This window comes from Plasmodium chabaudi, assembly GCF_900002335.3.
Source record: "Plasmodium chabaudi chabaudi strain AS genome assembly, chromosome: 10".
Classification (NCBI taxonomy): Eukaryota; Apicomplexa; class Aconoidasida; order Haemosporida; family Plasmodiidae; genus Plasmodium; species Plasmodium chabaudi.
Window position 1 is genome coordinate 21741 of NC_030110.2, and position 16663 is coordinate 38403.

Sequence of the window (16663 nt, forward strand, 5' to 3'; positions counted from 1 at the left end):
ATGATATACAAAAAATAACTTATTATTAATTTTCCTAAATATATGATATTTAGTTTGTATTTATATTTTAATTAATAGCATAAATGAGTATTTCATTTAGAATGTGCAATAACTTTGTTTATATGAAAACATTCCTAATACATAAATACATTTTAATAAATAATATTATGCTTCATATTTATGTATCTTTCTAAAATTCAAACTCAAAATGTGCAATTAAAATTAACGTAATAATTACAAATTAAAATAACATGGCACCTGAACGGGATTTAAAATTAGTATATATAAATATATATTATCATTCTTATTAACTATTTGGTAATATATAAATACGAACTCCAATTATAAGCTATAAAAGCGAATTCAACAAATTACTCTCATTTAACTTTCTTTAAATTTTTTGCTTTTATTATTTTAACAATTACTCTTGATTAGATGTAATAATGAACTTTTAGAAACAATATATGCTGGTTTACCATTTTAGTGCATATTGCTACTTAGAACCTAAGCATATTATATACTACATATTTTATAATGAAATATTTAGCTCAATATAGAAAACTATATTTTTATTCAAATTATTAATAGAATTGATCATGCATGACTTTTTAGTATTAATATTACTATATTAGAATTATACTCAAGTATAAATTATAATAATTATTTTTTATTTTCTGCATCTTTTCAGTTTTATCACAGTTTTAATAATATATATAATTAATATACATCAACGGATTCGAATCAAATTAATTTAATGATTTTTTCATATTTAATGCTTTATTGTTATCATTGTTACTTCCTGTTATATCGCTGTATGGTACAACGGAGTATTTAATGCGCTTAATAAAAATACTTTAAATCAATGGATAATATTTCCGTGTTTCATATTTTTTAAATCAAGTATTTTATAACATTAATATTATTTTATAATAACAATATATTTAAATTATTTTAAAGCTTGTATATATATAATGACCTAATAAAAATATTATTAGTTCCATGTGAATTAATTATTATTTCCCTTTTCGATAAATTAATATTTAATTATATGAATTTTCCAAAATAAATCAATATTTTAATATTAGTTATTAGTAAAATATTTTATTAGATTATATGTATAGGCATATAATAATTATAGTTCTATCTATTATATTATTTATAATTATTAAAGCAAAATATGATATGAAATTTTATTAATATACTTATATTTTATTTTTAACTATTTTAAAATATAATTTATTTATACCTCAAAATTATAAACTTAAAATATTGTATATATAGTTCAATTTTTATTGTGTTATTAAAAATGTTAGATGCATAATATGCCTTTTATAGATAACGCTGTATTGTCGAACCTCGATCGATTGTTTATGAATCTACATTTTATTATTATATATTAGTAGTTTGTTTAATTAATGTTACAAACACATATATTAATCTGAATATATATTGTAATATAGAGTAATATTCAAAATGTTTTTTATTATAATTTATAGATGCCTGTTCAGTTTTGTTGTTACAGTTTTTCTTGGGAACTTTATAATTGAAATTAAAATAAATATGATACAAATAATAAATTTTGCTAATATGTTTCATCAAATAAAGAAACATAATGTGCTATTCATGATTCAATATCGCCATGAACCCTAAACCATTCCCCCTCCATTATATAATTTGAAAATATAAGAACATAAACTTTAAATATTACCAAGTGTTAATAAACAAATTGCTTATATTTTATGTACATATTTATTTAATACATTCCCTTATTTTACGGGAATTGACAAATAAATTTATAAGACAAAGAATGACAAAAGTTTTTTTTGTGTGTAATAAAAACAATAAACAACAAAATTTTAATTATTTAAAATTATTTATATAATTGGAATTACAAAAAATTCGATTTTATTTTGTAGATAAACAAAAAACAAGTTTTCATGTAAGATACAAAATATAAGGGTGAACAAAAGATATAAAATGAAATCCATAATATGGTGATAGTTGACTAATTTTTTGCAGGAGCTTTTTGACCTTTTAGTTTGTCTTTATATTTGGATTTCACTTGTTGGAAGTAAAAATCGTAATCTTTTATTAATTTAAATCGCTTTACTTTAAAAGTTGGTGTTAAATAATTCGAGGTGTCCCATAATCCCATTGTGATATATATATCATTAATTAAGTTATATCTACTTAAATTTGTTTTATTATAGGCTTCTAACATATCTTTTTTAATATAATCAACATACTCTTTTTTTGTATTAACTTCTTCATCTAATACTTTATCCATAAACTCTTTTCTAGTTATATTTAATTTCTTAAGTATACCATCATTTTCTAAATGTTGTGAAAACAAATTTTTATCAACAGATAAAATTGCCATAGGTCCATCCATTGTATCGTCGGCATGTGCTACACAATAATTAATATATGGAATCATTGAGTATAGATTATTTAAAGTTTCTGTTTCTATATATTCACCTTGAGATAATTTAAGTAAACCTTTAGATCTATCTAAAAATGTGATCGATCCATTGTTATTAATTTGTACAACATCACCTGTTTTAAAATATTTATCTTTTGTGAATAAGCTTTTTGTTAAATCATCTTTTAAGAAATATCCTCTAAATAATTGATCACTTTTAATTAATAATTCTCCTTTTGGTGGTTTTGATTTAGCATCATATGTTTCCCATGTTGATACTTTATATTCAACAGTTTTTATATATGGTCCACCAACAGTATCAATACTTTTATCTTTAGTGTCTTGCATAAATATTGGCCCAGTTGTTTCGGTCATACCAAATCCTTGATATATATCAATATCTAATAAAAGTGATAACTCACTTTCAACGTCGGATGATAATTTTCCACCACCATTAAAAAACGATTTCAACGATGGGTTTATTTTATTTCTTATTTTTTTAGAAACACCTGTGATAGATTCAACAAGACGATCAAGTTTACCATGTCTATGCGATCTACGTATGTCTAGCGCTTTGTTTACAATAAATTTTTTTACTGGCGGAAGATTAGCTATTTCTGTTTGTATATCACCGTAAAGTTTATTAAAAATTTTAGGAACACCAATTATTATACTTGATCCAGATCCTATCAAATCGTCTTTAAAATATTTTATATTGTTACTAAATATATTTATTGAAGCCCCTCCAGATAGGCAATAGTACATAACTACTCTTTCAAATACGTGCGACAAAGGTAAATAAGATAAATGATATTTTACTGAAAAATATTCAAGTAATTGGGAATTTTTAGATGCTACAATTGCATTATATAAATTTTGGTTACTTAGCATAACACCTTTTGGTTTTCCTGACGTTCCGGAAGTATAAATAATCGTACTAATAAAATTTGGAGATTTATTTTGCTTCTTTTTAGCTGTACCACGCTGAGCCAATTTTTCCATAGCATATTCCATCGTAAGAATTTCTATTTTGTGTTTTTTTGCAGTTTCTTCGACTTTCATATATGTATCATATAAATTTTGTTTATCTTTTTCAAGTAGTTCTTTATATTCTATTTCTTCAGCAGTAGATGGCAATTTCTTCATTTTACGGGAACCTTTTAAGGATTTTTTTTCAGTATTATTGTTTTTATTTAATTCTTTTTGCTTCTTAGGATCATCCTTTGGGATATGATCAAGTATTATAAGTTTTTTTAAATGTGGTAAATCCTTTGTTCTTTCTAATATTGCTTGTGCGTGTTTTAAGTCTAAACATAGCCATTCTAATTTAGATTCATTTAAAATCTCAATAACTTCATCAATACTAAATCTCGAATGCATAACTAAGCTAGTAATACTACTATTCATAGCAGCCATATCTGCTACTAGCCAATTCATAGAGTTATTTCCATATATACCTAATATTTTAAATTTACCATCATTTTCTTTTTCATCATATGATTTTTCAGGAACACCTCCATCATATGAATCTAAAACAGATGAAAATGCATTAACTTTGTCTATCAACGTTTTGAATGTATATGTTTCAGCGCGTTTTCCATATGCATTTTCAATTATTGCAGTCATATTGGGGTTTTTTTGTCCTGTTTCCATTACTAAATCAAGAATATGCTTATATCCTGGATCTGGTTTATCTAATGCTTTATAGACGTCTGATTCTTTTTCATTGGGCGATGATGTATGCACTTTAGCATACAAAATAGCGCCCTCCTTTTTATTTTGACATTTATACTTCGATGGCACCAATGCATAAATTATTACCCCCAACAAGCTATAAAGCTTCATTTTTTTTACTATTAATAAATTCAATTATAAATAGTTATATTGACTGCAAATAGTTGCCATAGATAAACAATTATATTTTTTTATCATGATATATAAAAAACGCAATGATTAAATAAACGAAAAATTGGCAAAAAATACAAAAAAACGTGAATATTTGGGATACTTTAGTGCACGTGTTGTTTTCAAGATAATTTAAAACAATTAATGTAATTTCATCAAAAATATTAATTACAACATTTGTTCTGAATATTAGTCTAACAACTCCAGATTAAATTGAAATATTCGATTTTTTCATGTATGGATTTATATATACTTATAATATATATAAACATATAAATATATATATAACCTAACAAAACAAAGAAAATTATATTTTTTTTTAAATATTCCAATTAATTAAAATTTGTAATTTAAAATATATTAATATAAATAATAATATATTTTTTATTTATATAAACCTATATATTTTTACAGATAAAATATAATAGTGTTTGACCATATAAACATGCATGCATAATAATAAGCATAACCATAATCATTGTAATAATATAATAATAATAAAAATAACAATAATATATAGAAATAAATAACAAATTAGAGAGAAAAAATGTGCCTACATACGTTTATATTATGCAAACACCCATTTTAATTTTTTCAAATTTATATATGATAAAAAGGGAATGTCAATTCCATCTCTCTCTTTATTCAATAAGGTAATCCAATTTTGTTCTCAACTGCAATCTGCAACAACCCTTTAACGCCTATAATGCATAAACATTAATTGAAAATATATAATTAAAAAAAAATAGGTATGATCTTTGTATGTTTATGCCATTTATTTTGTTTTATTTAACTTATCAAACACTACGTATTAAATGGGGGTAATATATGCATACGTATATAATTTTTACAGCTATATATTTTTTCAAAATAATTAAAATATACATAAACATATTTAACTTTACATTGCCTACAACTAGGAAATTTCGTGTTTTGCATTATGTCAGTATTGGCGCGCTTTAAAGAAAACGATAGTAAAAAAATGTCAAAATTATCAATAATATTTGCGTATATTACGTATTGGAGATGCACAAATCTTAATTATTTTGATATAAAATATGAGGTATGCATTAAAAAGACGCATAAACCCTTTTCGCGTAAATATAACAACATATTTAAATTACTGTATTGCAAAGACATATATTCCTACATGGTAGCATATCGGTGTTTCGTTCTTCTGCAAGGCAAATTACACATTCTCTAAGAAAAAATAAATCGGAGTGATATATCCAATGCATACATGTGTATTATCATAAACCCGTTTCGACGAATTCAATATACTTCCCCGAGAGAGACGTGCCAATTGAATTTGGTTGTGATTTTATGTCATTTATATCAAATATAATTAAGTTAATTCATTTCTCGGGTTGGTTATATACATTTGATTTATTCCTTTCGAAAATACTTTTGTAATAGTTTTATATTCCCCCGAGGAATAACTGCATATTGTAACAAAGTGGTGATAATAAGTAAAATAAAATGGAATATATATGTGCATATGCGTGTTCCTAAGATAATTTTCTACATGCCTATTAGCTGTTGTATAACTCAGTTTCACTAATTAAAAAGGGAAACTTAATTTCATAATATATTGGTACATGTATTGCATGCATTTTTCAGTTTAATCCTTACAATAATTATCTTCTTTCTGTAAATACTTCTTTGCAACAAAAATGTATTGACATTTAACGTCCTAAAGAATATCAAAAAAAATTTATTAAATAAACATTATTTCTATCATTAATAATGTGAAATGCCTTTCTGCGTAAATTTACATAATTGCGAACTATAGATGTTCTTTGGACATTTATATTCGGTCCTTTGGGCGGTAGGTCATATAATTGGTTACTGCTTATTCTCTACATATTGAAGTTATTGTGTATATAAAAATGATTTTAATGAAATGTGCTGAATTAATGTAAAATGTATGTAATAAAATTAAAGAAAAGTGAAATATATTGCATATGCATACTTTAACACTACAATATGCTTACAATAATTATAGCGGGATTAAAGTTAATCGTTATTGCTTATCGAAAAATGAAAAGATGAGCAAAATATAGTTTATGAAAAAAAAAATATGTACTCGTACAGTTCAAATGTGGCAATATTTTATGAGCATACATATTGATTATATAGTTGTGGTCATAAAATCAAGACAATTTTTATTCTTATTGTATTATATTTACTGAAACTTAATATTTCCATATAATTAATATTTAACATGTGCCTAGTATAGTTATTTTACGTTAAAAATAGCTATTTATTTTAAAATATCCCTAAACCCTGATCTTTTATACGTACAATTATAATATCATCACATGTTTAAGAATATGTATAATGAAATTATACCCATGTAATGTATCAAATAAATATAATATATTTTTCGTATTTTATTGTTACTGATATATCACTGTATACTACAATGAGATAATTAATGCAATAAAGAGGAATACTTTAAACCAATTAGTAATTTTTCTTTGTTTCACTGTTTTAAAGTATAACATTTTATAGCATATATCATATTGTAAAAGCAATATATTTAAAATATAAATTTATAAACTTGCATATATATAATAACCTAGTAAAAATGTATTAGTTCAAATATAATTAATTATTATTTGCCTTTTCGATAAATTAATATTTAATTATATGAAGTTTTCACAATAAAACAATATTTCAATATTAGTTATTGTATAATATTTTACCAGTTTATATGCATAGATATATAATGATATTCTATTTATCATATTATTTATAATTATTAGAACAAAATATTATATGAAATTTTATTTATATACTTATATTTTATCTTTTAACTATTTAAAATATAAATTATTTATACCTTAAAATTATGAAGTTTAAAAATTAGTGGTGAGTAATCGAGTATTATACTTTTATGGAAAATAAATAAAAGCCTATAAAACTATATCTATTAATGCTAATTAATTTTAATACAAATGTAAAGGAAATACAAAAAGGAATAATAACTACAATTAAAACTTGAAAACGTTGTATATATAGTTCGATTTTTATTGTATTATTAAAAATGTTAGATGCACAATAATATTTTATAGACAATGTTATATTGTCGATTCTCGATCGGTATTCCATGCATCTATATTTTATGACTATATGTTATATATTTGGTAATATGTTTAATTAATATAAAAAATATACCCATTAATCTGAAGGTATATTATAATGTAGACAATAGTTTCAAATTAATAATTTTATAATTCATACCCAACCTCATATATAATGCTATTATTACAATTCGCTTGGCGTAATATATTTCAATTAAAATAAATATGATACAAATAATATGTCTTACTAAATAAAATATTTCATCAGATAAAGAAGCATGTTGTATTATTCATTATTCAATATAGTCCTTGATTAGCAAGTCTTATATAATAGGTAATAAGGGTTTTTATATATAGTTAGCCAAAAATTAGCAATCAAATATAAAATGTGAAATTATAATATTGTCACATTTAATACATATGAATGAATTAGATGGAAGTATTATAACTTATATAAAATTTGTTATGCGATCCTTTTCATATTAATGATATGCTCCTTTGGGGAGTGCATATTTAGACATTATTTCGAGATTAAACAACAGAGATGGTACATATATTTAATCAAAATATACAGACAAAAATATTATATTATAAAAATTAAAATATCCACCAAACCCTATCTCAAAACGCAGGTTTAGTGAACGAAACAATAACCCATAATACATAGCCTTGACCCATAATACATGAACACCTCGGCATCAAGAATATTAAAATAAAAACATAAATTATTTTGTGTATGCATATATATTTCTTGGTTTAAAAACTTTATGTTTTATTATTTTATTTTTATATTTTATTTATTTGGATTTTTTTTTAATTTTATACATACTCTGATATACTATTAAAAGGGAATTTATAATTTGTGGTCGTTTATAAAAAAATATGGGCGTCAATATTACTACCAATAAATAATTTTTATAAAATTAACAACTTTGGTAGAAAAATGTTATTTGGTAAAATGCGTGTTAAAAATGATGAAAAAATCGTCGAATGCTTGATTATCATAATATAAAATTATCATACCATTATTATGATGGGATAAAAATACTGTTATTATAGTAGTATTTGTGGTATATAAGGTTAGCTCATTTCTCAGATTAAATTATTTATTTTCATATTTAAAAATATAATAAACGTGTTTTATATTAAAAAGTAGCATTATCAAAGAAATTTTGTAAAACAAATGGGAAAAAATAGCAAACCAATTATTTTAATATAATTATTAATGTAAGTATATATGTGGTTCCATACGTAATGGGATCTATTTTATATTTTAAATTGAACTTAATTAATTATAAGAATATAAAACTTGCGTATTAATAATTCCATATATTAAAAATAACATTTGTATAATATAATTAAAATTATTTATTTTTATATATTATAATATTAATCAAATTGTGAATCACAATATTTTTGATATTCTTTATTTATGAAAGATTCTGTTATTGACGTCGTTTTCTGATTGAATCATTCAATATAATATATATTAAACTTATAAATATGATCAAAGGATACATTTTTTCGTTTAAATAATAATTTGTATTTTTTAAAATAAATATCACTTTTTTATATTTTATTGGATAAAATTATTTGCTTCAATTTTAATTATGTTTTCCAGGCTTTCGCGTTGTTAATTTTTAATTAAAAAAAATACTAATATAGATTTTAATATTTTTGTTTGTAAATTTCAAAAATGAATAAATTTTATATTCAAATCGTTTTTTTTCTTTTAAGTGTCTCAGTATATCTGAATAATAAAACCCTTGCAACTGAGTCAGCTCCAAGAGAAGTTAAAAAAACCAAGCGCCCAAAATATTATCTTACGTAAGAAAATACAACAATATATATATTACATATTTCATTATGAAAATATAAATATCCGCTTTTACAACAATTTTACAATATAAATACAATACCTTTATTTTTGTACGCATAAAAAATATGTCAATTTTGATAATGATAGTCCAGAGCAATTATTTGCAAACAATGAGCACCTATTATATGACAATCCCAAAGAAACTAAAGAAGCAAGAAATGTTATGAGCGAAGCTGTAGCACATTTAAAAGATTATGCTACAATTGTAAAAGGTTATGAAGCAGTAGGGAGTGGTATTGACTATGATATGTTTTTTTATAAAAAATATGATAAAGACAATATAATTGTTGACAAAATTATAGGTAAAATTGATGGTCAGGATAAGGTATCAATTAATGAACAATATTAAAAGTTATAAACCAAATTAAAATTAAAAAATCTGTATAACTTATATACACATATTTCTCTTTGTTTCGATTAGTATGAACCCACAATACACAAGTTATGGGATCCTGATATTATCAGTTTTGTCGAGCAGAGCTCTGTTAAAAGTATACAAAACAAAAATAATTAGGCAAATTAGCACGTTATTGTTACTATTTATTCTATATTTTGTGATTTATTATTGCCATTGTTATATTATACTATTTATTATTTCCCATATCTTCAAACTCATGACATTTTGATTTCATATATGCAATTTTATAATATTTTTTTTAGCAAAATTTGTCCGCGTATACGATGACAATTTAGTAATACTACAGCAACGTTACACAAATTGGTTTGGGAAACATGATAAATATTTTTATGCTTTAGCTACAAAAGTTGAAGTAAGGAAAAATTTTTTTTTCGTTCTATATAAAATCATTTCTTTCATATTATTCACGATAATTTATGCAATATATTTTTATTAATTTTGTAGATATCAAAAGACACATCTATAATTGCCATGACTTCAGCAAATATAAATGATCACCACCCTTCCGAAAAAAAATATAAAAACAAAATCGTAAAAAGCGCAAATTTATTCAAAACTGATATTGATTCTGAAGATGATATTAGAAATGGAAAATTGGAAAAAGCTTTTGTTCACTTAGCTGGATACTACATTCACAAACACAACGACCATGTTGATGTTACCTTTATTGCATCTGTAAGTGATATACACACTTTAATAATATAATAATTTATTTCAACAAATGTTAAAAAATATTGTTTTAAATAAATGTACATACTTATAATATATGCTATAATTTGCAAAAAATGTGAACATTTATATATTAATTCATTTATCTTTTTTCCTTAGATTGATGGGCGTCGTTACACTTAACAAGAATGCATTATTGGAAAAATCATGAGATTATTTTCCTCCTCATAAATAAACATACATTTCATATATATTTTCAGCACCGTAATATTAGAAGATTTATGTTAATAAAATGATTTAGTTTCATGTATAATGTTTGCTTTTTTGCTTTAAGAATGTTTTCTTTGTATGTAATTTGTTTATGTCTTTTAATATTAAGATGGATCTATATGTATTAATTTTGTGAATACTACAAGTATAAATATTATTATTTATGATATTCCTTTCATAATAATGATTATATCCTTTTTTAGATGCATATATAGACTTTTGAACTTCATCTCGTGATTAAGCATATGCGATGGCACATTTAATCAACATTTACATACAAATAAATGTGGTCAAATTATCACCAAGTTAATAAAAATATAACCCTGAACCCCAAACCTAGATTCCATAGAACAAAACCCCGACCCAAAATACGGGTTTCCCAAAATGCAACTTTAAATTGGAACCCTGTTTTTTAGGGATTATAATATATCAGCAAATATTAAATAATAAAATGTATTAAACACATTTGTTTTTTCACGTCTTTATAATTTAAAATATTACGAACAATAGCACTTAAAAACACTATATTATATACATTTTGATCATATTTAAAAATAGCGATTCGATTTTTTTTTTCTGCTATTTTGGATAGTTTTTATTTTATTAATGTATGCTAAATATAGTAGCATATATTGATTCAATTGTAATAATAATCTAATTATAAACACATAAAATTAAAAATATAATTTTTTAAATATGCTTGTAAAGTTTACGGTTAATATTATATCATAAATTTTAACAACGCGCTATTAATTGTATACAATAATTATAAGGTAAATAAAATGTTTATTACTTGAAATAAAAAAAAAAAGTGTAAATATTTTTATGTATTTTCTATAATGTATAATTAATGTCATAAATCCTTAGCAGTTATAAAGTATTATATCTATTAATAATATTTCTTTCTAGGGAATTATTATATTTTATACTCGATATCACTAAAAAATTATATTAACAATAATATATATATATTTTTATTTACGCCAACTTAAATTTACTTGTTATTATATCAAAGTAAAAATAAAAAACATTTTTTGGTTGTCGTTTTTTTTCGTTGCTTTTATAAATAAATATACTATGCATATTGGATTTGATAATAATATTTTTTAAGTAAAATCATTATTTATTAATAAAAAAATAATACATAACAATTATATATTTTAAATATATATTTTTTCTTATACCATATTTTAATTACCGAAATTAAGAAAATTAAATAAAACCAAAAATATATTACCGGAAAACAGATAGTGTATAATAATTTGTATTCATTTTATTTATTCATTTTAATTACATTTGATTGGATGAAATACTCGAAAAAGCCTCGAAAATAAGATAATGAAGTATAATTATACATTTTTCCCGCTTCTTATAATTTGTTTACGATTTGTTATTTTATTATAATGTATATGCAATGCTATTAATATTATTTGATACTAATGTAATATGCATGTATAAATTTGTGTAAAGCCGTAATACGATTTAGTATGGCATGTTTGTTTGTGTTAATAATCTATATGCATATATTTGAAAAGTAAAATTTTAATTATATATATGGATATATTTTGGCTATAAAAAATACATATTTTTTTAATTGTATTATAAATGATTATATTCCATAATATTGGTGATGGAAGAAATTGAATTGAATAATGATGAGTTAAGAAGTGCTACAGTAAGTAAATTAGATGGCGATCCTAAGATAGGTTGGCTATGTAATAAAAATGGTCTACTTTTAAAAACATATGAATGGCTAGCTCATAATGCCATAGGAATTATATTGTTAATACATGGATTAAAAGCGCATACTCGATTAACTTTTATGAGAATAAATATAAAAATGTCAAATAACAATGAAGGCATAATAGTAGACAGTGATAATTATTATATTTACAAAGATAGTTGGATTGAAAAATTTAATCAAAATGGTTATTCAGTATATGCACTAGATTTACAAGGACATGGCGAATCACAAGCATGGAAAAATACAAGAGGGGATTTTAGTTCTTTTGATGATTTAGTTGATGATGTAATACAATATATGTATCAAATTCAAAATGAAATCTCAAATGATAATCAAACGAATGATATAGTAACAACTAAAAAAAAAAAACTTCCTATGTATATTATTGGCCATTCGGTGGGCGGAAATATTGCTATAAGAATATTACAATTATTAAGGGAAAAAAAAGAAGGTAACATTAATGCTGGAGATGAAAATTACTATAAAAAATGTAACATCATGCTAGACGACCTTACTAATGCTAATGAAATTAACAATGATACGGTAGAAGATATGATTGATGATATGAATAATTTTAATGATAGTCCTGTAAAAGATATTTGGTATAAGCGTTGCATTTCGAATTCTAATAATGATGACCCTTATATTTATATTGCTAATACTAGTGATAAAGATGAAAGATTCTATAATAATTTATATAAATTAAATATTAAAGGTTGCGTATCGTTGTCTGGTATGATGAAATTAAATGCAATACGGAAGGCTGGAGATAGATCAATTAGGTATTTGTATTTACCTTTAGCAAAGTTTCTGTCTCGTGTGGCGCCTAATGCAGTATTTTCGCCAAAATCGGGTCTTAAACATTCCGAATATGTTGCTGATATATATAAATATGACAAATTTCGAAATTCTGATAAAATTAAATTTAAATGTATTTCTGAACTTATAAAAGCAACGGTCACATTGAATTGTAATATTAATCATATGCCAACAGATATCCCTTTATTATTTGTGCATTCAAAAGATGATAATGTTTGTTGTTTTGAAGCGGCATATTCATTTTATAATAAAGCAAATGTTCCTGGAAAAAAATTCCATACTGTTGATGGTATGAATCATGCTATAACGGCAGCGCCAGGAAACGAAGAAATTTTAAACGAAATTCTTAATTGGATTTCTAATTTAAGAAGGAAGAATGAAGAGCAAGAATATGAAATAAAAGACGTAATAAAAGATGAAGCGGAAGACATAATAAAAGATGAAACAGAAGGCATAATAAAAGATGAAACAGAAGACATAATAAAAGATGAAAATGAAAGTGAAATACAAAATGTGTTTTAACAATGCTTATATTAATTATCGTTTTGTATTTTTATAAACATAAATGTAACTTTTTTAATGTTTTTTTTTAAATCAAAACACGAAAAGATAATAATAAATATATTATATCTTTTTATATTATATATTTGTTCTTTGTTATTTCAAATTGTTTTTTAAATTAAATTTGTATATAATTATTTTAGTTGCTGTTTAAGGCATAATATTATTTGTGAATTAATATGCGAATTAAAATTAATTATGTAATAACTTTTAATTAAACTTTATGTCCTTATAATTAATAAAAGGGTAATTAAAGTAATAATCATTTATTTTTATGTTTCTTTATATGTAAGGCAATTTTAAGAACAAAAAATGAAGAATACCATTTAGTATTATAACATTATTTTTAAAATAACATATTGTCAAACCAATTTAAATTGGATAAGTATTTTACGTAAATTTGTGGAAAAACAATATTTAGATCTGTATATATGTTTTTTTATGTAATAATATTGCTTAATGAATATATATACATTTCATAAGAAAAATAGACAGCATATTTCTTAAATTAACAATAGAACATTTTTAAAATTAATAACATTACTACTTTGCATATGTAATATAGATCCATTTATAATGTATTTAGATTCATTTCGTCATATAGAAGTCATTCCATTTATTGTGTTTAATACATTATATTTTGTAAAATTAGCAATAATAGAACAAACATAAAAATAAGTTATAAGATAAAATATACATAAAAATGCACAATTATATGTTTTATAAATATGCATATAAAATATAAACAATCAGTACTACTTATGATAAATAAATTCATGAAATTATATATTAATATTCTCAGGTTTCAGGGTTGTATTGAATTATGTATATCATAATATGCTCATTTTATGAATATTTTTCATTTATGATGTTCGTTTCATATTAATTATTACATTACCTTTTTAGCTGAATATTTGAACTTTTGAATTTGATCTTGTGATTGAACATATGTGGTGATAGATATATTTAATCAACATTTATAGACAAATAAATATTATCAAACTATAATAAAAATATAACCATAACACATAACATAGATTTCATAGAGCAAAACCCCGACCCAAAATATTGATTCCCCAAAACACAACTCTATACCTGAGCATAATCCCTCAATATAGTTTATAATTTTATTAATAGGTGTGCTTAAATACGGTTTATTTAAAATAATTATAAATATTAACTAAAAATGAGTATATCCAAAGTCCATTAATATATATGCATATAAATAAGGATATATGGAGCTTTTTACAAATATTAAACAAAGATAAATTCATTATATATTAAATTAAAATATATATAATAAACTAAATAATTAAATCAAATATCATTATTCTGTATAATGCAAAAGTGTAACTTTATGCAATAAAATATTAAATATATTATTTTTAATTACATAAATAAGTATACTAAAACATAATAATAAAGAGTAGTTATATTAATATTATAAATATTTTTTTTTTTTTATTTCCAATCTAATGACTTTACACAATTTCATAAATATGGAAATTATATACGGTATATGTAATAATGTTAAGCACCCCAATTCTGTGCCTGGAAACGTAAACCAAGATATTATATATGCCAAACTCTCCATAAGGTATTTTCTTACCGCTCTTTTTAACTTGTCGTTAACTTTTAATTTCTTATAACTATTGCTTGATGTAATTTCATTATATTTATCTTCAAAATGATCATATTTATCCTTCCAAATAGTTCCATAATGTTCCAATTCGTTAAACTTTTCGTGTTCTGATACAGAATTATTTTCACATTTTATTGTTATTCTTTTATTTTTTGTCGGTTGTATTTCTAATCCGCCATTCCGTACACTATCAAGCTCTTTTTTTACTTCTTCTAATTCTTTTTGAAGCTCATGAATTGATTTTTTCGTTTCCTCATCTACGCTATTTAAATTGGGTAATGTATTACTTTCGTTAGGTTTCTTTAAATGTGAATCTATCACATTTCGAAGCTTTATTATTTCTTCGTCATTATCATCGCCGTCATTAAATTGATTTGAAAGACTCAAAGTTGATTGATAAAAATCATTTAAATTGAATTGCTTGTCTGCATCTGCTAATATTCTATTATTTTTAAAATTTATCACATTCCTTTCAAGGCATATGTTTCTCTCGCTTATAAAATATAATTCCTGCAAAGAAGTAAAGTATTTATTAATATATATAATTAATTTTAATCGTTTCTTTAACTTAAGGGTTTTACCAATACATGAAACAATAATATAAGGTTAATATAAAAAAAATAAATACGAAAACTATAATAAAAGAAAACAATGTGAAGCTTACATTTTTGTTACATCTAAAAGAACAAATAATAATTGAAAACAAAACAAATTTTAAAACTCTGATGCTCATTTTTAGCTTTATTTATTAAATACATGAAATAAATATGTAGTTTGAAATAATGATGATAACTTAATATTTATTCCAAAAATAGTAATATTTATTATTTTTTTGTTCTAAAACATATGAGAAAGTGAATATATCTAAACAAGCTATGATATTTATTCCATTTTCAATCGAACTTATTAATGTGTAACAATGTAATAAGCTCATTATATTCATTAAAAGTATTCGTGGTGTATATATTATATTATTTCTTTTTTAAAATAAATTTAATTATTTTTTAAAAAGTACACCATTTTTTATTTTAATTAAAAAAAATATACAACGATTTAATCTAAATACATAAAAATGTGTATGCTCGTTCATGAATATTTTTTGGTTATTGAACCATATATTTAATATAATAAAATTATTTTTAATATTTAAAATATAAATAAACAAATGCACTAATTTATATGTATTATCCTCATATATATTATAATAAGCTTCATTAGAGATATAAGCATACAATTGAGAGCATTTTT

At 22.7% G+C, this 16663-nt stretch overlaps 4 protein-coding genes across 4 annotated transcripts; 2 read left to right on the forward strand and 2 right to left on the reverse strand.

The window, feature by feature from the left end:
- Nucleotides 1–2005: 2005 nt before the first annotated feature.
- PCHAS_1000700 (acyl-CoA synthetase, putative) lies at nt 2006–4267 on the reverse strand (the record flags this gene model as incomplete). The annotated part of the gene is made up of 1 exon (XM_016798232.1): nt 2006–4267. One exon carries the CDS (start codon nt 4265–4267, stop codon nt 2006–2008), a length of 2262 nt encoding a protein of 753 aa, XP_016655470.1.
- Nucleotides 4268–9109: 4842 nt separating this feature from the next.
- PCHAS_1000800 (fam-a protein) lies at nt 9110–10562 on the forward strand (the record flags this gene model as incomplete). The annotated part of the gene is made up of 6 exons (XM_016798233.1): nt 9110–9240; nt 9380–9617; nt 9714–9783; nt 9953–10062; nt 10155–10385; nt 10539–10562. The coding sequence occupies 6 exons, from the start codon at nt 9110–9112 to the stop codon at nt 10560–10562; spliced, it is 804 nt and encodes a 267-aa protein (XP_016655471.1).
- Nucleotides 10563–12279: 1717 nt separating this feature from the next.
- On the forward strand, nt 12280–13734 carry PCHAS_1000900 (lysophospholipase, putative; the record flags this gene model as incomplete). Its single annotated transcript, XM_016798234.1, has 1 exon — nt 12280–13734. One exon carries the CDS (start codon nt 12280–12282, stop codon nt 13732–13734), a length of 1455 nt encoding a protein of 484 aa, XP_016655472.1.
- Nucleotides 13735–15214: 1480 nt separating this feature from the next.
- On the reverse strand, nt 15215–16148 carry PCHAS_1001000 (fam-b protein; the record flags this gene model as incomplete). Its single annotated transcript, XM_016798235.1, has 2 exons — nt 15215–15925; nt 16080–16148. 2 exons carry the CDS (start codon nt 16146–16148, stop codon nt 15215–15217), a joined length of 780 nt encoding a protein of 259 aa, XP_016655473.1.
- Between the last annotated feature and the right edge of the window lie 515 nt (nt 16149–16663).